At 40.1% G+C, this 25000-nt stretch overlaps 2 protein-coding genes and 1 pseudogene across 3 annotated transcripts in view; all 3 read left to right on the top strand.

The window, feature by feature from the left end:
- Window positions 1-3611: 3611 nt before the first annotated feature.
- Window positions 3612-25000, top strand: part of LOC138026734 (sensory neuron membrane protein 2-like) — a 40592-nt gene continuing 19203 nt past the window's right edge. Inside the window, exons 1-2 of one of the 2 annotated variants that reach the window (XM_068874187.1) lie at window positions 3612-3634; window positions 19459-19682. In XM_068874187.1, coding sequence (XP_068730288.1) covers window positions 19521-19682 — 162 coding nt within the window. In that variant the 5' untranslated portion in view covers window positions 3612-3634; window positions 19459-19520. Of the gene's footprint in view, window positions 3635-16380; window positions 16553-19458; window positions 19683-25000 lie in introns of those variants that run through there. The other variant, XM_068874186.1, reaches the window with a different exon arrangement.
- Window positions 9144-9779, top strand: LOC138025568 (uncharacterized). Its single transcript, XM_068872757.1, has one exon. It carries the CDS (start codon window positions 9144-9146, stop codon window positions 9777-9779), a length of 636 nt encoding a protein of 211 aa, XP_068728858.1.
- Window positions 24335-25000, top strand: part of LOC138027747 (uncharacterized) — a 927-nt pseudogene continuing 261 nt past the window's right edge.

Genomic DNA, 25000 nt, shown 5'->3' with positions numbered 1-25000 from the left:
AATTATTATTTTACGAGCCCCAGAAGAATCATGGGTAAATTGTGACCATGTGCTTAGTCTGTGCTGGTTTTCCGCCATGTTATTAAATGTTGAGTCTTAAGACTGAACTATTCCTCTGTTTTGATACCCCTACACAACAGTTAACTCCAATTTTCTTTTCAGCTGGATACCAAGAGTACTTACTAAGATCTACTTTCTCTGCATAGTTTTAAACCACCCAAAAATATCCATGCATTAGTAAGCATCATAGATAGGAAATCCGAGTATCTGGAGATGCGCAGAACGTATGCGCAAGAAAAATGGTAGGCACCGTCCTTAAAAAGGTCACCTAGCAGTTTCGGATGACCAAATGGTTCGGTTGGAAGTCCTTAGAAGGTAACCTTTAGCTAGCAATTTCTGAAATGAAGACATCACTCCCTACAATGTTCGGACACTTCAATTATTAGCTCAAATTCTTCTAGGTGATAAAACCTCTTTAGACAGTCTTCATAAATTACAATGAACCTAGAAATTATTAATAAATTCTCTCAAAAACTTTTTGCTTTATTTGCTCGTTGGGTACCCTCGGTGAAATCACCCAATTTGAGGTTTCAGTTAACGTCAACGCGAGCCTACAAGTGCGAATCTCTTGTTCTCCATTCTTACTGTGAAACCGCTCGTTCCAAACTTCCCTAACACTGTACGACTCGAACGAGATGGGATCATCGCGAAAGACCTACGAATGAGCAGCGTTATATTTTCAAGGTGCCGTTTTCGTCGATGTCGCCGTCGTAGATCTAAAAGTACTCAACGTTTGCGGAAATAATACGAATACCTTTAAAAAGTCGCTTGAAAATTCTCATGATGCTGGCAAATTGGAAACATTGATTTACTAGTTCTTTTAACATACACCCTTAACGTCTTCTACAACTGAACCGGTTCTTATATTTTGCAATTTGAGCCTCAAAATGTTCATGTCGTTAATTAAAGTTATGTCGTCTACCAAGTTCGATTGTCACTGACTGACTTGCTCTTCATTGTATCATGCACGATAAGAAAACCACATTGTCACAAGTGGTTTTCTTATTTATTCCTAAGTATTTGAGTTAATTGTTCTATTAGACTGTAGTTCTACATGATTTATTTGGATCAGGCATATTATCTTTTAGGGTAGCTCGATCGACATATCGACCAATGCATCGGTCGACATATCGATCGTTACTCGATTGACACTCGACCGACACGCGACCGACATGTCGATCGACTGTCGACCGAGAGTAAACTACTGGTCTACCGATATAGACCATGGACCACCACTCCATGAAAAGTTAACGATACATTACTGACATTTCACGCTCATTTCACCGACACTTATTCTGCCTGAGGGGAAATAATTTTTGGAGTCGACAAAGGTCAACAAGAGCCAGTTACACACACGGTGTATTTTTTCTGTGGGTCGAATTGTTGCCGATATATCGGACTGCTAACGCCAGAACGCCGATGGAGTGTCGGTGAAATGACGTTGGAATGTCAGTAATGTATAGGTAAATTTTCATGGAGTTGCGGTCGATGATCTGTATCGGTTGACCAGCGGTCGACTCTCGGTCGACAGTTGGTCGACATGTCGGTCGCTTGTCGGTCGAGAGTCGATCTAATAACGATCGGTGTCTCGATCGATACATTGGTCTCTATATCGATCGAGGTACCCTTAAAGATACATGATTTCTTTTACTTTTATTTGTACTACTTACAAAAAAAAAAAATACTAATGAGCAAAATGAAGCCTTTCTTCAGTAACTGATTCTCAGCCTGGGTTTATTCTTTGTCGTATGTTTTTAAAAAAATGGTTAATCTCAGCCCGAAACGTTCTTAAAAAAAGAACAGTGTAGCCCAAACAACAAAACGATTTTTAGTGTTGACAGTTTCAATGACTTTCGGCCATATTTCATTCATGTGTTTGACGAAGATGTGTGGCTGATAGTCATCGAGAGTGTAAAGGGGACCGGCAAAATCCGTTTTCATGTTGAATCCGTTTTTACGTAGGTTAACTTGGTCATCCTCTTTTTACCTACTACAATTGTAGGTTGAATATGCACTATAGCTACCTAGTTTAAAGCAGCTATCAAGCCCCAAAAAGGACTGAAAACACTTACCTTCTCCCAAGCTCTGTCTTACGCATCTAAACACATTTTTTTCATGTTTCGTATCATCCCATCGGTTTCTGTATTCATGCACTTATCCATTCAGTCTCAACATTACTTGAGTCTCTTAAACTATAAACAGATTCGCGGTTTGTAAATTTAGAACATAGATATTCCGGTGCTAGCCCCTGAAGACACTTATAGACCATTGTGGCCAGCGCAATTTGTTGCTGGCTAACTAGATTTTTCCAGCCTAACATTTGGAATAGCTCGCTAGCATTTGCAACAAAATTAGAGAAGGTCAAAACTCTGGCTGCTCTATTTTGCAGTTTTTGTAATTTGTCATGTAACGTGATACCACAGTTTCCCCAGACGACATTGCAGTAGTTAAAGTGCGGTTGAAGTAAAGCGTGATAAATAGAGCGCAATGTCGTCTGAGGAACGAGATGCCTTATACGTTTGAGGGCTCCAATTCCAGAAGCTACTTTCTTTGTCAGTTTATCGACATGGCTACTCTAGTTAAGATTATTATCAATAAGCACGCCCAGGGATTTAGCAACGGAAACTTGATTGATAGGAGCACCGTTAATCTCGGGAATTGGAGAATTTGTGAGAGCATACAACCTCTGCCTTGATCCAATCAGCATAAATTCGGTTTTTGTCATGTTCAGGGTAAGTTTGTTTGCTATCAACCATTTTTTAACATTTTCTAGATCATGGTTAAGTCTTGATTCTATGTCGCCTGTATTGTCACCCGCATATGTTAGGTGGGTGTCATCTGCGTACATCCATGGCACACAATTCGTTAGACAGTTTGGCAGATCATTGATATATAGCAAAAACAACAATGGACCCAAAATAGTCCCTTGAGGGACGCCGCAACTTAGTGAGCAAGTTTTAGAAAGTGATCCATTAATGGAACACTTTTGAGTGCGGTTGTCCAAATAGGACTTAAACCAGTTGTAAGAAATGCCATGTATGCCGTAATTATTTCATTTCGATAAAAGGATCTCGTGATTAACCGTATCGAAAGCTTTTTTTAGGTCTAGGAAAACAACAGCGTTTATTTTTCCTCGGTCAATGTTGTAAAGGTTAGGGTTAGGTTTAGGGTTAGGGTTCATCTGAGTGAGTATTACAACATGGTAAGGGTACTATGCATTTACCAGTAAGCGGACTTGGACCCTCCAGATCTCTATAGTTCTATGTCTTCACCACTCAGTATACACTACAACGACGAACATGCTCAACCCAACACAGTTCTTAATTTCGTTATTTGCTCTTATTGCTGTCGATAGGCAGCCTTCATATTCTTGAAGCAATTGAGAATTTTGTTTCCATCGACTCATCGTTCCATCCTTCGCATTAAGAAACAGCCTATCAGGAATCTTCTTATATGGCCCTGGTCTAGCCAGTCAGCAGCTGTGTCACTGTGACAGATGAAGTTCACATGTGCTCGCTCAGCGGAAATTTGTGTGTGCTCGCAGCGGAAGAGTCGAGGTTTACGCTCTTTACAGGTAAGTTGCGGATTTTTACTTTTCTTTGATCGCTTTTGCCGATCTATTATGATTATTTCTATTCGAGGAAGCATTCATCAAGGTCATGAAGCTTTCAATGCGCACTCTAGAGGCCGACAGTGTGCATTTATGTCACTTGCAGCTTTGCTTTTCAATCGGCGATCGGATTCGGTCGATTCCTGACATCTTATGTCATGGAGATCGCATGAACGTACATGCACTAACTAATAAAATGGTATCCGATACCAATAGTCCTTTAATAAACGAGTTGCCAGAGGTGGAAACCTCTCAGAACAATTTTGAGTACTGTTTAAACGACAGCAAATTTGACCAAGGGCGCATCGATCGCTCATTTTGTGGCGAAGGGCCATTTGGCTTACTGAAGCAGGTTTTGATTAATGCATTTTCAGATAGTCCAAATGCAATGTTAGTGCTTGATGGTTATGTGATGGCTGTTATGAAAAAATCCAAATTTTTTGTACCTATTTGATTCACATGCACATGCATTAGACGAATTTCAAAATTATCTGTAACCATGTTTTTTTGGAGATAAAATTAGTTATATTTTCGCCGAAGTTCCCATTGTCATATTCACATACAAACAGGCTACCAACGGCAGGACTCACTTTTCAATGAGAACTCCTAGTATAATACTGAGTCAATTGACCTCCATGTATTATAACTAAAACTAATCCTAACCTGACCCGAATTTTCTCTAGGCTTAATTTAGGCTCCAAAAAAAGTTTCTTAAATTCATCTGAGTGTGTATTCAATATAAGTAAAATAAGTATCACCAATTTAACCTAGGCGTAAACGGATTCAACCTGAGGACGGATTTTATCGGCAACATCAACACTTTTAATTTTGGCTATTGTTTCGTGTCTCACTATTAAGGACGGCGCCACATAATACGGAGAAGAATTTTTTTCCCGGGGAATGATTACGCAGAGAAGTAGATCTTAGTTTAGGTTTTTGGAATGTTAAATGAAAGTAGGGCATAATCCTACTTTTTCTGGAGATATATGGTTTGATTTTTGAAAAAGTGACCACTTAAAATTTTAATTTTTTTTGCTTAAACAAAGAAACGTAAGTTTTTTTCAGTTGTTATCGGCACAAACGTTAATAAAAGGAACGGAAAAGATATTTAAAATAAATAGGAAATTGCAACCGGATGATCATGTAAATGTGGTTTTTATCACAAAAACGTGAACACAGAGCCATTTTTGAGGCTGACAGCCCTCCAGTGGAGTCACAAAAAACGCTCTTTATCAATTTTACACGGATCCACAAATCAATCCCGAACTCAAAGAGCCTCAAACTAAAATAAAAATAATAATAAGGGTCACCACGGGATTTTAAAATTAAAATTTTCAGCTTTTTGTGGATTGATTTTTGCAATTTTGTCACTCCTCTCCCATGTGAATTAATACATTTGCACCTGTTTTTGTGGTGCACTCTGGGATATTCACAACGGCGACAAGTAGTTTTTCACTTTTTGAGTGGATATTTCCTTGCTTCTTTGGGAAGATTGGATCTTTTTTTCGGAAAATGGCTCTTAATTGACCAGCGTAACGTTGTATATGAAGAGAGAAATCATGACGTGATTCTTGTCCGTAAGCGCTAAAATGATCAACAAGCTAGCTACACGTACTTGCATTGTGACAGTTCATCTTTCTTGTGGTGAGCTTACTTGCCTTTGTAGGCCTTTTGAAGCCTATTAAAATTCGTTGACTAATTCTTGTTCAGTACTTACGTCTGTTTTCGGACATCCCTCGATCTTTTTCTAATTTTTGTCGGTCTTAGTGGCAGCCAATTTTACGAAACAAAAACAGATGCTTTCCACAGATCATGCTTCAAGGTAATTTTTTGAACAATAATAATTATTGAACAAAATGATATATGAAATGAATAATATACTAAACTTCGGATATTAAGTCACGTAAAGCTATGATCATCGTAGTTATGGACGCAATCATAGCAACTGCTTAGGGAAGCCTGAAAAATACAAGTCTTCAACGGGGTATGAACCGTGACCTCGTGATACCGGTGCGACGGAGGTCTTGAAGTTTGTACTTTGTTTTCGAGTGTGATAAAATAAAATCGTTCCAGTTTCATCGACTTAATTGTGGAGTCATAGTTCTGAACCCATAATCCTGGAGAACAACTGGTAGCAGAGCGAGGTTTCTAAGTTGATTCGGCTTAATTTTAATGGGATTCGTATGTGTTTGTAACCGAACACGAGACGGCCGAACGACTTAAAAAGGACAAAGTGCAGTACAAAAACAGCTTAAACAAGAACCAAAACAAAGTAAATGATGACTTTGGAGGGAGGAAGGGCTTCGAAAATGCAGTTGATGGAACGTTTGAGTCTTCTTTCTGTGGCTTTTGAAGAATTAGTTCAGTCGAGAGTTTAGAAACACATTATGAGACTGTTGGACACTTATCGAGACTTGCCGCCGTAGCACTCGAACTTGAAAAGATGGAGGAAGATTTCAGCCACATTGAAAGGCTTGTAACAGGATATCTAAACGGCGGTTCCACTCAGGGTGATATCCTAAGCGCTTCCAGGGCAGCACCGAACGGATAATCTACAATCAAAGAGTGATCGGAGCACCATGAACAAGAAATTATTACGCGAGAACGGGAGTTCACGAAAGTATTACACGAGTTGAGAGGAAACACATGCAGAAAGTCAGAGAAAAGTGGAGCGGGGATCATTGCCTAAAGAACAGTAACGAAAAAAACAACCTTAAGAAGGTGAGTCGGCAGTAATTGAGAACATTGTAAACGTTAGAGAGAAAAGCTCAGAGGAACAGACTGAAACGAAATAGTAGTTCAAGAACTCAGTCGACTACGCTACGTCAACTCTCCACTCAATCATCAGTTCCAAACTTGTGTTCATCAACGTCCATTACTTTAAATGGTGCAGCCTCAGTGTATCCCTCGAGTAGTTTTGTGCATTCATCACCTTACAAATGCCAACCAGGAAGCAGAGCTTGGTAGTGGGTTCCTCTATATCACTATACAACGCAAGTTCAACAAGAATCCTCTGGCCAAGTATAAGCAGTGGGTCTGTGACAACCGTAGAGTTGAGAGTGTAAGGACTTTAAGAGAGTTTATTGACATAGATTCAGAGTTTTTGACCACAGCGTCTGAAACAATAACACGTGTACTCAGTGTGTCCATAAAAGAGAGAGCATTCCTTGCCAAAGAAGTCCCTGACCACAAGAAGAGATATGTGAAGATATGCAAGGCCTGCAAGGAATCTCATGGTTTGTGGGCCTGTGAAAACTTTAAGGAGATGTCAGTAGATGACAGATGGAACATAGCTAAAGAGGATAAACTGTGTTTTAGATTTCTCAGTAATGGACACCGTAGAGAAGCATGCTTCAGAAGCAGGGTCTGCGGATTGATGATGAACATCCAAAAGAAAGCATTGGTAGCTAACGAAGCCAATTCATATAATGCATCAAGAGCCAATGCCATCACTGAGGGGGAGTCAAATGAGAGAACCCACACAGACAACACAGGAACAGGCCCTGTGCCACCGTAGCTGTTTTCAGCATTGAGAACGGTTCCTGTCTTTGTGATCAATGCTAAACGAAGGCTAAAAGTAAACGCACTCCTCGATGAGGCCAGAAGTAGGACATACTTGACTAGCAACATTGCGGCAGCACTGGGACTTGAAGGCACCCCACACGAACATACAGTTCATGTACCGAACGACAACCAGGAAAAGTTGGACACATCAGCAGTTGAATTGGCGATCAGCAGTTCTGATGGAAAAGTATCCAAACTACTAGCTTCTGGGTACACAATTGAAAAGGGCACCGAAGATATGAGAGTTGTGGATTGGAGTAAGCAAAAGGACGAGTGGGAGCATCTTAAGAGCATCACGTTTCCGGCAGTAGGACCCAGACCCACCGTAGACTTGCTGATTGGTGTGGATCAGGCTGATTTACTGTACTCATTAGAAGATGTGAAGGGAAAGCCAGCAGAGCCTATAGCTAGATTAACTGCGTTGGAGTGGACTTGCATTGTTAACCCAGACGTACCGACCGGGAGAACTCGGACAACCTTCACGTTCTTTCTGAATGATGCACAAGCCTTAAGTAGTCTTGTTCGCCGCTACTGAGACATAGAGGAACCTAAAGAAACTCTGATTGTCAATTCCTATGAGAAGTTTGCAATAGATACAGTTTGTAAGTCCGTGACATTTGCTGACGGCAACTACTCTATTGGAATGCCTTGGTAATGGGACAATGCCTTATTACGTGATAACTACAGCATGGCCTTTCCCTCATCTGCAAAGCACTGTGAAAGACCTAAAGCGGTCCCCAGAGTTTGGTGAAGCCTAAAAACAAGTGAATAGATCCATCCAATCCTATCAAGACAAAAGATAAATCCATAAAGTCCCTCCTGAAGAAGTCAAGCCAGATCAAAAGTTAACTGAATAGAGGGTAATGTGAAGTGCTAGATTTCTATCCCATAAGAACCATGTGAGCGTTAGCCCTATTGAGAGAAATGGGCCCACACAAGGACAGAGAAAAACTCTGACCAGGGTGGGAATTGAACCCACGACCTTCGGGTTAGATCTTCGCCGCTCTACCGACTGAGCTATAAGGTCAGGCGGGAGCAGGCCGTGGGAACTGAAGATGTTAAAGTCACAGCAATGAACATGTACAAGTACAAGGAAAGGTTACGTTTATACAAACGTTGGCCGTGTAGCACTTATATTTTAAACAGAGTTAACTAAATAGAGGGTAATGTGAAGTGCTAGATTTCTATCCCATATGAGCCATGTGAGCGTTAGCCTTACTGATGGAAATGGGCCCACACAAGGACAGAGAAAAACTCTGACCAAGGTGCGAATTAAACCCACGACCTTCGGGTTAGATCTCCGCCGCTCTACCGACTGAGCTACAAGGTCAGACGGGAGCAGGCCGTGAGAACTGAAGATGTTAAAGTCACGGCAATAAACATGTACAAGTACAAGGAAAGGTTACGTTTATACAAACGTTGGCCGTGTAGCACTTATATTTTAAACAGAGTTAACTGAATAGAGGGTAATGTGAAGTGCTAGATTTCTATCCCAGATCAAGTCTGGTATTTACCCCACTTCCCGATATTGAGGCCAGAAAAGCAACAACCAAGACCCGTATAGTCTTTGATGCCTCTGCAAAATTTAACGATATGTCCTTAAATGACGTTGTGCTTCAATAACCTAAACTACAGAATGACTTGTTTGAGGTGCTACTCAGATTTCGCCATGACCCTGTAGCCTTAATGTGCTATATCAAAGAGATGTGAAGACAGCAGTAGAATTGTACAACCAGCTGTCACGGCTGTGGATCTCTGCGGGAATGTACCCTAGAAAGTGGTTGTCAAACGAGCCAGAGGTGTTACAGTTTATTCCATCATCGGAATGTGCTACAGAAGTTGATCTGGACCGGGGTGAACTACCGCCCACCAAAACCCTGGGAGTCCTGTGGTGCCCTATGGATGATGTATGCAAGTTTCAAATTTATTTAATCCATCCCCTGAAAAGCATGTCTATTCCAAACCCAGTTTTTTAAAGAAGGCAGCAGCCTTGTTTAACCCTTTGGGTTTCCTGTCTCCATATACAGTGCGTGCTAAGGTTGTACTTCAAGAGATTTGGGCAAGCGGTGTGGTTTGGGACGAGCCAGTCAGCGTGAACCTATCACTTAAAGCATCCAGGTGGTTTGAAGAAATCTGTGCCCTAGTAAAAATTCGGATTCCCCGATGTATGAGAACTCCAGCTGCAGTAAAGGAAGTGATCTTGCACACCTTTGTTGACTCATTTCAAGAGGCATATGGAGCGGTTTCGTACTTCAGACACGTTTATGAGGATGAAACCATAAGCTTTCGTCTTGGTGTGTCAAGATCACGCGTTGCACCCCTGCAGACCATCAGTATACCTCTATTAGAGTTAATAGCTGCCATTTTGGGACTTAAGCTGAGTCAAACCGTTGGCCAAAAGCTTGGCATAAAGAAAGAAAAATGGAGCTTTTGGTCTGATAGATTCGACGTATTGTACTGGATCCGTGGACAGAGCTGGAGGTCTAAGCCATTTGTGAGAAATCGTGTGAGTGAGATTCAAGCCTTGACCGATCCAGAACAGTAGAGATATGTTCTCTACAGAATTTTGAACGACTTCAGGAAGGAGTAGAATTGACAGTGTGGGTTCAAGGTCCTGTGGGACACGAGTCTCTGAGCTGGTGTTGCATCTACCCCTTCTGTCGGTGTGTTTCTGTAATTTAACAGAGCTAACTGACCACTTAGTGTCTTTACCGTCGCGGGCAGTGTTCTTGAACAACTGTTTCACAACCTTGACAAAGGATTCCACTTTTCCATTAGCTTTAGCCGAAGTAACATGGTTTAATTCAAGAAGACTTAAATCTCGTGAAATTCTTGATTGATGAATTGAGGACCATTATCTGAAACAGCCGTGTGTGGAACATTTTGTCTGCTGAAATGTTCTTTACGTACTTGAATGATTGGTGCTGTGGTGTCCTCAAGCTCACTCACTTCAACAAAATCCGAGTTGTAATCGACGACTGTGTGATAATCCTTTCTTTCTACAGTGAACCCTTAATTCGGTGGCTACTCTGGTCTGGGTTCTGATGGCATTAATTATTAATTGCATCAGCTAACGAGAATTCCTGGTATGAAACTCGGCACAAATGTGGCACCTTTCAACTAGGGCTTTGATTTCAGCACTCATACCAGGCCCGTACACTGCATCTTTAGCCTCTGGTAAACGTGAAGCAATTCCTTGCAATTGATGACTAGAATGTATCTTTTAAAGCATTTCTGGACGTAGGACTTTAGGAATTATCACTCTCTGGCTCTTCAACATCAGACAGTTATTGTGGAGTGAAATCTCATCGCGGTAACTCCAGTGCACAGTCTCTTTTCGCAAGCCATCTTGTTAAGACTGTAGTTTTGATGGTTTCTAGGACAACGTCTTGAGCAGTGCATCTATGTAGCTGTGCTAGCCTTTCTGGATCAGAGACACTTTGATGAAATCAAATGGAGTGAGTTCAAGTTCAAGAGCAAAAACTTGAAAATTGTCGGTCATCTCTTCCTTGACTGCTAGTGTAGCTCTAGACAAATGATAGGCCACAAACATCTGCGCCCCAGGCTTGCATCTTTAGAGCCTCAGCAGGAAAAGAAACTAGCCAGACATTCCTTCTCTATCTGTGTTTATTGTCTTTCAGTTTGTGACAAGTTCCTTGAGGGAAACTCGACTGGTTGCCCATTTTGAAGTAACGCTGCTCCTAATCCATACTCACTCGCATCGCATTGGACCGTTACTTCCTTGTGCAGCTCATAATACTTGTGCACGTACAGGATGCTGGACTACTAGCTCTCGCTTTTCCTGGAAGGCTTACTCCTGCTGCTTGGACCAAACAAACTTTGCTTCTGTCTTGGTCATTTATCTCAATGGCTAAGCAACTTCAGATACTCTTGTTGGAAACTTCGATAAGTAATTTCTTTGATGTCTGCTTCGGCATCTCCTGAACGGCTTCAACCCATTCTAGATCGGTGGTGATCAAAAGTCCCCATAAACTTGACTTGCGACTTTTTGAGATTCATTTTGCTTCTGTTTAAGTGGGCATTGACCTTACTTGCACGCTTGCTCTAGGAGCCAAGATTCGCATCATGATTTTTGTTTGCTTGAATATCAGTCTCTCCATATCCTATCACTAGTGTGCAATCTCTAACGACTGCAACCCGGGCAAACTTATTTATAGACAAACTTAGGTATTTGCAGTGACCAAAAGAAGTCCAAAAGGTCGTTTTAAGACTGCCTTCGTCTTATTCAGCTTGGTAAAATCCATCTTTGGTATCTACAGTACTAAAAACTTTGGCCTTACCAAGTTTAGGCAGCAAATCCTCTAGAGTGGGCATTTTTTAATGATACGTTGAGCGGATAACTGCCTTGTTAAGAAATTTAGGATCAAGAAAGATATTTTGACCTTGTCAGGGGTTGTTACCACTACCACGCTGCTTATTCATTCGTTTGGTTCCAGGACTTTCTCCACTTCCTTTTCTCTCCAGGTCATCAAGCTTGGCCTTAGCTTTGTCTCTCAGGTCAACCGATACTGGACAATAGTTATGTCATTGTACTGCCTTGACTCTAGGATCAGTGATAATGGATGTATTCCCAAGATGGCCTACAGTAGACCTTCAAGGACATCTTTGTATAGTGTGACAGAATATACTGCTTGGTCAGGTTACCAATCTGTAGGACATGAATGGACTCTACAGGAGCTATCTCTAATTTGAGAAGTCCTAACTGCTTACAAGCTCTTCACCACTTGAAAATTGAGTTCATGAAGCTTGCCACTTCCGTCAACTGTGAGAGTCGTCTCGCCAACATGCTGCATTGAGGTGCCATCAAACACCTTTAACTGGACATTAGACTTGTTCGGGGGTTGATTCCCATCCTGTAATAAGTTTCTCAAATCTCTCTAGCTAATCCCATTACAAGTACTACCTGTGTCTAATTGACATGTAAGCTGCTCTGTGTACTTTCCTTCTACTACGAATGAAATACTGGACATCAACTGTTTGCCACACCCTTTGATTGTAGTGATCTCTTCTATTCTTCAGAATGATACTCTACTGACCGCAAAACCTACATTTCCAATTTCTAGCCAGAGGATTTGGTGATGTCTTCTGATTTTGAGGTTTACGTGGTTTCTTGCTAGATTTTGGTTTTGGTTTCACATTCATCAAGTGTAGCACTTCACTGTTAAACTTTCTCAGAAGGCTGTAACGGCTTCAGCTGTTTGTTAGTTATCTCACTTGATTTTCACAAATCAAAAGCTTTATCTAGAAGTTAGCAAATATTTTTTTCTCAGCAATCTAGCTTTTGTGCCTTTATTTTGAATTCCCATGACTAGCCCGTACGGATAATTTCTTCAGTCAATGTTCCAAATGCATAATTATGCACATGACGACGCAAGCTTTCTCAGTCTATGGACATAGCTGTCAACTGCTTCTCCAGGCGTTTGCAAACAAGAATTAAACACGTACCTCTCACAAACCACGTTCTTCTTAGAAATGAAATAACTTCTCTAGCTATTGCAATGCTGAATCAATCGTAACGTCTTTGCTGCCAAAATTCAGTAACTATAGATTGAGAGTGGGGAGTCAAAGTGCTAGATTCTTAGCATTTACGGCAGTTGCTACTTGGTAATCTTTCCACTGTAGCTTAAAAAACTCCCATGTTGCTTGTGATATCACCTCGACAAACCAAAGCAGCTGGTACGGGAAAATTCGAAGGAAAACTGTAAATTTGAGCCGGTGGAGGAGTGGTGTCCGACGTGGTCGCTGATTTAAATCGCTTGTTACAGTTTGGTCTGTTTAACAAGTATTTCTGGCTTCGCTTTGTTTCAGTAACTGCTGCGACTGAAAATCAAACTAAGTGAAGAATTTTCAGCACAGTCCGCTCATTTCACGTTTGGAAACCTCATTAAAAAGACCCCATGTTTCGGGTTTCAACATAACACAACCGCTCGTGCCAATTTATTTTTAGGGTACTTCGCCCTCATTGTACCACGCGAGCGAGATGGAATAATCGTACCAGACTTACGAATAGTGCAAAGTGATATTTTGAGGTGACCTTTTCGTCAACCTTGCCGTCATAGAACCTTAATAGGAAGCTTAAGCAACGGCAACGAAGACGGCAACCAGAACGTCCCAAATTTGCATATTTGGTGGGCAAAAACAACTAGCTTTGCACGCCTTGCACTTGCGCTCTTCACTTTTGTCCTTTTGTTTGCCGTCGTCAGCAAAACAGCAACGTGAAATAACCAAATTTAAGGCATTATGAGCCGTTCCGACCAGTGTCATTTTTGAGGAACTACCACACCCTAGTCATATTAAAAAGGCTGAAGTAGTTACGAAGTGATTACAACAACGTGAATTTATATTTTGAGATGAGGTTTTCGTTGCCGTCGCCGTCGCCGTCGTCGTTGCTTAATAGGGAACAGGGAGCTTAAGATCTACGACGGCGACGTCGACGAAAACGTCACCTCAAAATAGACTTTGCTCTAGTAGAAGTATTTCGTGATTATTTCCTCTTGTTCACGTCGTACAATGTGGGCGAAGTATCCTAAAAGTAAATTGGTACGACCGGTTTCAGACTGAAAATAGAGAATGAAAGATTCTCTGTTGCATGCTAACGTTGTCGTCAAAGCCTAAAATATAGTGATTTCACGTCGTCGTCATGCAGAGAACCGCAAAAATATGAGCTAAAATCCGTGCCGCACGTGCAGCACGATTATTTATGCTCTTTTAACCAATGATATCATTGTTTTCTGGCGTTTTCGACAACGTCGTCGTCGTAGATCTTAAGCTCCTTAACTTAAGCAACGACGTCGGCGACGGCACCGACAACGTCATCTCAAAATATAAATTCGCGTCATTGTAATCACTTTGTAATCATGTGAACCCTTCTATATGACAAGGGTGTGATAGTTCCTCAAAAATGACATTGGTCGTAACGGCGCTTAATTTAGGGGAGAAAATGAAACTTTATCGTCAAGTGCTGACGTTCTCCTTAAAACCAAAAATTTGACCAATTCACGTTGCTGTTTTGCTGACGACGGCAAAGAAATGGACAAAAGTGAAAAACGCACGTGCAGGGCGTGCAAAGCTATTGTTTTTGCCTACTAAATATGCACATTTGTGATGTTTTCGTTGCCGTCGCCGTTGTCGTTGCTTAAGTTCCCTAATGACTTTTTGAAAGTTGGTTTACTAGTTCATAGCTGTTACGTAATGATCGTGTTTCGTGCATTTGTACATGAAGGACTGATTTTAATTCTCTTCGGTTCAAAGGGAATTGAGTTGCTCCGCGTTTCGGCAGGTATTTTGTACAAGCCACAGGTCATTGTCTTACCAAAACAGAAACAGTAATTAGGCCTAAGATAAGCCTTACGTATGTTAAGGAAACTTTCTGTGATAGTAAAACAGTGTCCTGTGACCTGTGACCTGTAAAAAATATCAGCCGTTCACGTTTCAGAGGAATAGAAAAATAGAGAATGAAAGGATCGCATTAGTTTTCCCATGTCGTCGTCAAAGCCTCCAGTTGATATGACAACGTTGTCAGTACGCAGAGAACCGCAAAAATATGTGTTAGATTGCGTGCCGCGCGTGAGCACGACTCTTTTTCCTCTTTAACCAATGCAATTATTATTTTGGGGCGTTGTCGTAATCTTAGGCGCCGTCGTTTCTTTAACTCCTTATTGGTGTATAAAGGAGTCGAGCGTTTCTTCGCCTTCAGCTGACCAAAGTCGTCCACATTACTGAATCTTCTTCTCTCAGAAAAGGGCATTTTAGCTTTTTGGACTTGCAAATGATTCTAACCGTATGTCATTTTGTCCTGAGTTGTGTTAATAGATTCCATAAGAACTTTACTCGAATTATAACCTTCAAAAGCTCTCGTTTTCTTGCAATTGCTTCAGCAAAGTAGATTGTATTGCCGGGTTGCTTGGCGACGGGTGAAAAGGCAACTGAAGAATCTGAGGCATGGTAGACTATAGACAGGATTTCGAACCGACGACCGATATGACCTGTCGTATGCTCTAGCCATTGAGCTACTAGAACTAACTGGAGAGCTATGTCGCTTATCTAGCTAGAACCTGAATGAACAATGTGTCCAGCTGGGTTGGCTGCGGGCTCTATAAAATCGTCCTAGTCGCAAGTTGCTAACAACTGGTTCAAATTCCTCCTACTGGCTCCTTACACCTTAAATACATCAGGTTGTTTTCAAAAACTCACTATTAATTCATGACCCTAACGTTAACAGCCTATTAAAACGTCGATAAAACGTCACTTGGTCACCTGCATATGCTAAAATATTCCTCATTGGAATTCTTGTATAAAGAATACGGAGTAATGAGGGCTGGTATTTCTTGTATGCTAATGTATTCCCATCGCATTTAAAACTTTGTTGGGACTCCCGAGGGACACGCTCTTTGTGGCAATGCTTTTAGGCCCTGTTTACAAGCAGGTAGGGTAACCCTTACCCTAGCAAGAGGGTTGCCCTAGCACTCACATATTTCATCTTCTTTTTTTCATTGGCGTGTTTACAAGGCAGCTAGGGTTACCCTGGCGCAAGGGTAACCCTATCTGAGTGCTTGGGTTACCCTAGCTCCAAGGTAACCCTAGCTGCCTTGTAAACGCTCTGCTAGGGACAACTCGCCTACTCGGGACAACTTTTTAGCGGTTTTCATTGGGTTTGCAATGCTGGCGGTTACCAAGCACGCAAAGTTGTCCCGGGTGGTAGAGTAACCCTACCAGTTAAATTTTGCTTGTAAACCCCTTCTGCTAGGGTAACCCTTGTAGTTGGGTTACCTCTAAAAACACGGCTACGCCTCGTGTTTTTAAACCTGATAAAACACTGCGGCTCGTTTTGTTACACAAGACTGCGTTTTCTTGCTTTCAAGTTCATATTTTTTCTAGTTGCGATCCTTCCTAATAACGTTTGTGTCATGCAAGATATATTTTGATCAATTTTTACCTGTTGGTAGCTAGGACGGTTATTGGAAAACTTAAAATTTGCAATTTTTATTTCTGAGCTGTTGTTTCTTCGTTTTTAAATTTAAATGCAAAAGTCCCGCTTGTAATCACATGCACATCAGTTGCTTTCAATTTTAGCTGTCAAAAGCGCAGGTGATCAAATAAAAGATGATGCCCTATTAGCTTATATCAGGCGTGCAGTGAATTCGAAGTTGACAATATATCATTTATCTTGGCATCAAAAATTGCCTGAAGTCAAGTTGACGGGCGAGAAGTTGCATGTATGTGGTAGAAGTTCGCAGAAGTTCGTTTGGCAAGCTGGTATTGTATGCCCTTTTTTCCGTTCCTTGGGGTGATAGTGAGGTAGGCTTCGCGTTAAGTGCGATCTCACATTGCAGTTCCCGCTACTGCTTGCTTGCCTGATTTTCTATAGAAAAATCTGCTTACAGCTTTTTCTACTTTAAACGAAATGAATCTTTCGGTTTGGCATAAGCTCACAGGCCTAAAGGAGCGTTTGTAGTATGATGTCAGCCAGGACAAACCGACCCAACATTCATTTAACGTGGGGGAAAGTTCAAAACGGAGAGACAAAAACAACTTAACTCGGCGGGGAGCCATTCAGCTGAAGGGTTTGAGAAAACATGGCAGACAAAAAAGATTATATAAAAGCAAAATGAGCGAAATTAAAGAAGCGAGCATTCATCGGAATTGAAATCGCTACTGTTTCTCACTGATTTCGTCTTTGAACTAGGAAGGCTTTCTTTTCCATGAAGGTTTTCTCTACCATTTTTTTCAGATATTTCTCGCATTAGTTCTTTAAGCATCCCCAACTAAATGCTTGCAGCTTAAAACAGTTTCTATAGCTCAGTGTCAGCCATTTAGACACCGTGAAAAACAAGAGTTTAGGCTATGTTGAAATAATTTATATATGAAATTTTGCGAAATTCTATCCTCGTGATCTTTTGAACATTTAGGAACAACAACTATTATCGGAAAATTCAAATACTGCACGGTTCAATATCTTGACACAGTTTTAATTCGGGCCGATTTTGAGGTTTAAGATATGTTCAGTTACGGTGGGCGAGGAAATTTGCCTGTCATCAGAGATTTTCCCACTTTTTGCTCAATCATCGTTTCATCAGTGCTTTCGAAGCGTGGCCCATATTTACTCATATTTAGCCCAAATATGAGTAGTAACTTTGACAACAGTCTCTTGGATTGGTCAAGAGTTACGAAAGCTACGAGATTAAAACCATATTGCCAAAGTGCAGGTGTATTTCATTCACAGAACATATTGGTGGTCATATGAAAACACAGTACTATGCCTTACACAGCAGTCTCAGTGTAGAGCTTTTAACGTTTTGAACGAACTAAAGAGACTGAGTTGCGAACACCATTTAGTGTTAGTAACGGAAGCATTGGCTTCCGTCGGGGACACCCAAGGAGCAAATATCTGTTCGGAAGAAAGGTGGGCTAGAATTTTCGAATATTTGAACACAGACTTTCGAGGCGCCCTAAGATTTTTGACATTTTTCCGAACAGATTTCCTGGATATTTCTGAAAAGTAGTCGAGTCTGAAAAAGTGCTTAGAAAATTCGAAACCACATTGAAGAAGTATTTTACCGACCTGAGTAATAGTCAACTGTGATGTTGGATGCAAAATTTGCAGATTTATATCTTATATCGTTCGTGTTCTTGTTGAGAACGTCCTTTAAAATTTTCTGGGGAAAAAAGGGCGACTTCATAATGTAAAGGTTTCTTCAGACCCGTCACAACCTAGAATTCAAATTTCTACAGACCTGAACTAAGTTGTCCTAGAACATCATATCAGCTAAATATTTTGTAAGGAAGTTACAAAATCACTAAACGATCTTTCAAAGCGTTGTGGAAACCACTTTAAGTAATTCTGATATTATGCAATAAATAATTTACGAAGACACTTTTCACATGCATCTTTTACATCAGGCAAATAGGAAAGGAAATAACCTCATATTTATTTTTACGTTCAAACTGAATGATCCAGCTGAATGAATCAGCATAAACAAGTTTTGTAAAACAGTTATTGAAGTAGATTTTGTGAGAAATACCCATGACAAATAAAGTACCTATATCATAAACATTTTTTGAGACTTCAACAAAAATGACTCAACATGTCTTACAGTTTGCACCAACAATAAGAGAGATATCGTTGACGTCACTTATTGTCATTAATGTGCCAACCTGACTGTCATTGGCTGTCGAAACAAAGTGTCTTTTGTTTCTGTGGTTGGTACATTTAAATAACAAAAGCAATGTTTGTAAACAGATATCTTCCCTGAAGGACGTTTAAGACGCCAAAAGCAAGAATATTATTGGTTAAAAAGGAAAAATAATCGTCTCGCACGTGTGGTACGCATTTCAGTACATTTCTTTGCCGTACTCCACAAAACAACTTTTGAAATTACCAAATTTAAGGATTTGACGACAACGCAGTGAGCATACAACAATGAACCCTTTTTTTTTTTCCTATTCAAAGAACAGCCAAGAGCATCCATGCATTCCCTTTTAATCCAATCGTGAAGCGGAGACGACATCTCGGGTCAGGGACAATGAATGATATGATTAGAGCGGTTTTCAAATAAGTGTCTTAAAACCAAAACCAAAGTAATTACTTTGGCCAATCAAAAAGGACGGAGACCATCCAGTAAACCAATCAAAACTCGAAGTAATTACACGTTGCCGGCACAAAGTGAGGGAAAATGTGCACGCGCACTTTGAACAAATCACTGAGTGAAGTAATGCAAAACCAAAGTAATTATAAATTATATAATTACTTTCGACACTCAATAGAAAACCACTCTATTGAAGGAAAGAAATATTTATTTGAAGTGGGAGTTATAGACGAAAGATTAAAGTAATTCTTGCATTTATCAGGATAATTTAAGAAATTGTTGCATATATGCACCAGTCAGTCAAAAATCCATGGCCATGGGGCTTCAACGGGAACTGAAAATTTACTTAAATTGCCATTATAGGAGCGAACATCACTTCAAATAAACATACTTCCAACTGTGTGGTTTCATAGCTGGTAGAGCATTGCACCGGCGTCGCAGGGGCCATGGGTTCGAATCTGAATCTGAATTGAGACACCTTTCCTAAAAAGTTCAAGCATCACTTTAATCTTTTGAATGATATTATTCATAACAATTTATCAATATAGAAAAACAGACACATAGGCAGGAGAATTGGAGAATTTACCCTGCTTGTATCAATGTTGTTCTTTCTTTTAGTTACACCCTCTGTGAGCTAGGATAGTGCCAAGAAGGTCACCAATTGCAAAGCAGACCTTGCTATGTGCAGCAAAAAAGTCGCTGGGATCATTGCGGTCATCATTGGCGTTGTATTGGTAGTGATAGGGATTACTCTAGGAGTAGTGTTGACAAATATGATACAGAAAGCCGTAGAGGAAGAAGTGTGTGTAAATAACAAAGAGAGTCCCGGATATAAAAGATGGGTAAGTTCTCGTAAGGTAATGCTTTTCGCAGATGAAGCTAACTCGATTGAGCACAATTCTCGATACCATGGCTATCTTGATGGTCGCTCTCTCTAACTACCCATTTCCCCGCTCTCGACTCTCTCACAAGCTTATTCAATATATTCTATATTTATTACATATTATCATCCTACAAGTACTATAGGATTGCATTCAGCTTGTGTTAACTGCATTTCCTCAGGAGCTCATGATTAGGAGAGTAATTTGATTGATTTTCCCGAGAAACAAGACCTTTCAAGCGAATCACAACTCTTGCATGAGAAACTGTTTCACATGGCATTGAGAATCATCACTCGTGCAAGCCAAATCTTATTTAAGAACTCGTCTAAAAATAGCTCGATTTGTGAAAATGCAATTGCATGGACATAGTATAGAGCGTTTTACTCACGTGACCTGCATCCAATATTGGATTACTGAAACAAAGGAAAGCATGAGGAGCTTAACTTGGGTCAGGAATGTGGGTCCCCGCTGTTTAGGTTAAAAAAAATTACCAAAATCTCAGTGGGTGTTGTAACAAGACTCACACTAAAAAGGCAGAGCGAGAGACAAAGGGAGAGAGAGGTGTTAATCTCGACACATTTGTTGGGCCAACTTCGTCATAAAGTTTTAATGACGACAAATAACTCAAATTACTTTAAATTAATTTTGAGTGATGTGTCAAAATAGTCCAGAGGCACAGTAAATCAATCTGAAATATTTTCTAAAACACGGTTTACAACGGCCAGCATCATGCAATTAAAAAATGGAAAATTATTTCTTTATTCTCTTTATTTCAAATTAATTTAAACACAGGCAAATTATATCTTAACTTTTAGGCTGCCGAGATGCAACTTGTTTTCCCCGGCATACACTTTTCTCAACAGCAACGGTGAATTGGTTCTTTTCTGATTTTAAACCAATCCATTTTTAAGTTTTATACTTATGGAACTCGAAAACTGAGGAATAAAACTCAACAGCTATTACACCTTCGAACATCTGCTTCCCTATTTCTCCGGTTAAACATGAAACGTTAGTGATCGATGTATTGGTGTATTTGTTAATTGAAACACAGGCAAATTATTTTGTCAGTTCACTTTCAGGCTACCGAGATGCAACTTGTTTTGCCTGGCATACACATTTCTCAACAGCAACGGTGAATTGGCTCTTTTCTGATTTTAAGGCGAACCATTTTTAAGTTTTATACTCATGGAACTCAATAACTGAGGAATAAAACTCAACAGCTATTACACCTTCGAACATAATTCTCCGGTTAAACATGAAACGTTAGTGATGTATTGGTGTATTTGTTAATTTAAACACAGGCAAATTATTTTGTCAGTTAACTTTCAGGCTACCGAGATGCAACTTGTTTTGCCTGGCATACGGATTTCTCAACAGCAACGGTGAATTGGTTCTTTTCTGATTTTAAGGCGAACCATTTTTAAGTTTTATACTTATATGGAACTCGATAACTGAGGAATAAAACTCAACAGCTATTACACCTTCGAACATCTGCTTCCCTATTTCTCCGGTTAAACATGAAACGTTAGTGATGTATTGGTATATTTCTTAATTTAAACACAGGCAAATTATTTCTTAACTTTCAGGCTACCGAGATGCAACTTGTTTTGCCTGGCATACACTTTTCTCAACAGCAACTGTGAATTGGCTCTTTTCTGATTTTAAAGCAAACCATTTTTGAGTTTTATACTCATGGAACTCTATAACCGAGGAATAAAACTCAACAGCTATTACACCTTCGAACATAATTCTCCGGTTAAACATGAAACGTTAGTTATGTATTGGTGCATTTGTTATTTTAAACACAGGCAAATTATTTTGTCAGTTAACTTTCAGGCTACCGAGATGCAACTTGTTTTGCCTGGCATACACTTTTCTCAACAGCAACTGTAAATTGGTTTTTTTCTGATTTTAAAGCAAACCATTTTTGAGTTTTATACTCATGGAACTCTATAGCTGAGGAATAAAACTCAACAGCTATTACACCTTCAAACATAATTCTCCGGTTAAACATGAAACGTTAGTTATGTATTGGTGCATTTGTTATTTTAAACACAGGCAAATTATTTTGTCAGTTAACTTTCATGCTACCGAGAAGCAACTTGTTTTGCCTGGCATACACTTTTCTCAACAGCAACGGTGAATTGGGTCTTTTCTGATTTTAAAGCAATCCATTTTTAAGTTTTATACTTATATGGAACTCGATAACTGAGGAATAAAACTCAACAGCTATTACACCTTCGAACATCTGCTTCCCTAATTCTCCGGTTAAACATGAAACGTTAGTGATGTATTGGTGTATTTGTTAATTTAAACACAGGCAAATTATTTTGTCAGTTAACTTTCAGGCTACCGAGATGCAACTTGTTTTGCCTGGCATACACATTTCTCAACAGCAACGGTGAATTGGCTCTTTTCTGATTTTAAGGCGAACCATTTTTAAGTTTTATACTCATGGAACTCAATAACTGAGGAATAAAACTCAACAGCTATTACACCTTCGAACATAATTCTCCGGTTAAACATGAAACGTTAGTGATGTATTGGTATATTTGTTAATTTAAACACAGGCAAATTATTTCTTAACTTTCAGGCTGCCGAGAAGCAACTTATTTTGCCAGGCATACATTTTTCTCAAAGCAACGGTGAATTGGTACTTTTCTGATTTTAAAGCAATCCATATTTCAGTTTTATACTTATGGAACTCGATTAAACTGAGAAATAAAACTCAACATCTATTACACCTTCGAACATCTGCTTCCCTATTTCTCCGGTTAAACATGAAACGTTAGTGATGTATTGGTATATTTCTTAATTTAAACACAGGCAAATTATTTCTTAACTTTCAGGCTACCGAGATGCAACTTGTTTTGCCTGGCATACACTTTTCTCAACAGCAACTGTGAATTGGCTCTTTTCTGATTTTAAAGCAAACCATTTTTGAGTTTTATACTCATGGAACTCTATAACCGAGGAATAAAACTCAACAGCTATTACACCTTCGAACATAATTCTCCGGTTAAACATGAAACGTTAGTTATGTATTGGTGCATTTGTTATTTTAAACACAGGCAAATTATTTTGTCAGTTAACTTTCAGGCTACCGAGATGCAACTTGTTTTGCCTGGCATACACTTTTCTCAACAGCAACGGTGAATTGGTTCTTTTCTGATTTTAAACCAATCCATTTTTAAGTTTTATACTTATGGAACTCGATAACTGAGGAATAAAACTCAACAGCTATTACACCTTCGAACATCTGCTTCCCTAATTCTCCGGTTAAACATGAAACGTTAGTGATGTATTGGTGTATTTGTTAATTGAAACACAGGCAAATTATTTTGTCAGTTCACTTTCAGGCTACCGAGATGCAACTTGTTTTGCCTGGCATACACATTTCTCAACAGCAACGGTGAATTGGTTCTTTTCGGATTTTAAAGCAAACCATTTTTAAGTTTTATACTTACGGAACTCGATAACTGAGGAACTGGGAAATTTACAATGCCCAATTGTAGCTGTGTAAATTTTCATTCCGGGCTAATTTATTTTCCAGCATGTCACAGGGAGGCACATTTAATATTAATCACAGACTTATCAATTTCCTAGCTGCTGTCATGATATCCTGATATCATGAAATTGAACCTAACAGCAATTATGTTACCTCAACGTTTGAGCGTGAGCCTGTATATCGGGAAGGCTTCCAGCACCTAATTCCCCGACGTCAACATTGTCTACTGCCTCCATAACTCGTTTGAAAACATGAATACAGAAATCCATGACATCCAGACGAAGACTGCTCAATTAATCCCCCCACAGAGGCCAACCAAATTTATTCCGTAAGCTTCGTCCACGTTTTTACCAGAATTTCGGACGGCGAGTCTAATCTGCAGGTCGCAGGTCGCAGGTCACACGTTGCAGGTCATTGTTTCACCAATACAGAAAGTATCCTAAACATTCTTAAAAGCTAACCTTACGCCTAATTAGGCCTAAACAAAAGTTTTTAGGCCTAAGGTTAGCTTTTAAGAATGTTTAGGATACTTTCTGTATTGGTGAAACAATGACTGCAACCTGTGACCTGCGACCTGCGATCTGCAGATTAGACCCGCCGCATTTCGGAACGTGATCACCATTTTCCCGCAAAAAATTACCAACTTGAAGGCGACAAATCTCTCTTCGAAAGAGCTGAAAAAACTTTCCTTCCTCTCCCCCCAAATATGGTCATTCAATAAAAAAATTAACTACTTTTTTCTGCTTAACGTAATTTCACAGTACGATCCGATCGATCCTGAATGCTTTAACACTTTTCTGAATACGAAACACCTTTTGTGTTATATTTTTAGCCTTTGTTGATGGATATCTACACCGTCAGGAGACGTCCAGCCGAGAATTCCTGAGTCGGCTTAAGGCTGGTTTCCATATGATCGCAGACGATCGCAGTCTGCGATCATATGGAAACACACTTCTGCGATCGTCTGCGATCGTCTGCAAACCAAAATTCTGCGATCTGCGATCGAAACGTATCCCATAATATTCTTAATTCTGACCCATGATTCAACGCCTCTAAACCACAAAGCCCGAATGTTCGTTTGTAGCAAAGCGCATTTGTTTTAAACATGGCTGGTATTGAACATGGTAACGTTACTAACGAGGAATTTATGAAAGAAGTTGCGCGGTATGAGTGCGTTTACAACCGTAATAGTAAGGATTTCAAGGACAAAAACAAAAAGGCTAACAGTTAAGGAAAAATCGGCGGGAAATTTAATTTATCGGCGGCGGAGGCGGAGGTCAAATTCCGCAACTTAAGAACTGCGTATGGTCGTTATCTGAAGCAGTTGAAGGCGATACCTTCTAGATCTGGGCGAGATGCAGTGCCAAGAGAATTTCAAAACTGGGAATGGCTCAATCCACATATCGCACACAGACCATCAAGCACAAATCTGAGATCAACGTCACCTGGAACAGTTGAGAGCTCTTCGTTGCCAGCGAGTGACAACGAGGATGACTTCAGCGCTGAGGTCGTGGATGAATCTGGCGAAAGTATAATCGGAGAACTACAAATGATTCCATAGAAACGGAAAGCCCTGAACTTGAGGAAGTTAATGAGAGTAACCGAGTCAACGGAGAAACAACTGGAGGGTGTTCCAATGGAAAGACCCCAAAATCAACACGAGGTATGCGAGCCTGGAGCCGCTCAAATCGGAATGCGGGAGCTAAGGTGGATAAAGAAATCATGAACACTGCAAATTCTATTGCAGATCACTTAAAACAAATTGGATCTA

This window comes from Montipora capricornis, chromosome 12 (assembly GCF_036669925.1).
Source record: "Montipora capricornis isolate CH-2021 chromosome 12, ASM3666992v2, whole genome shotgun sequence".
Taxonomy (NCBI): Eukaryota; Metazoa; Cnidaria; class Anthozoa; order Scleractinia; family Acroporidae; genus Montipora; species Montipora capricornis.
This window is presented reverse-complemented; position numbering and strand designations above follow the sequence as displayed.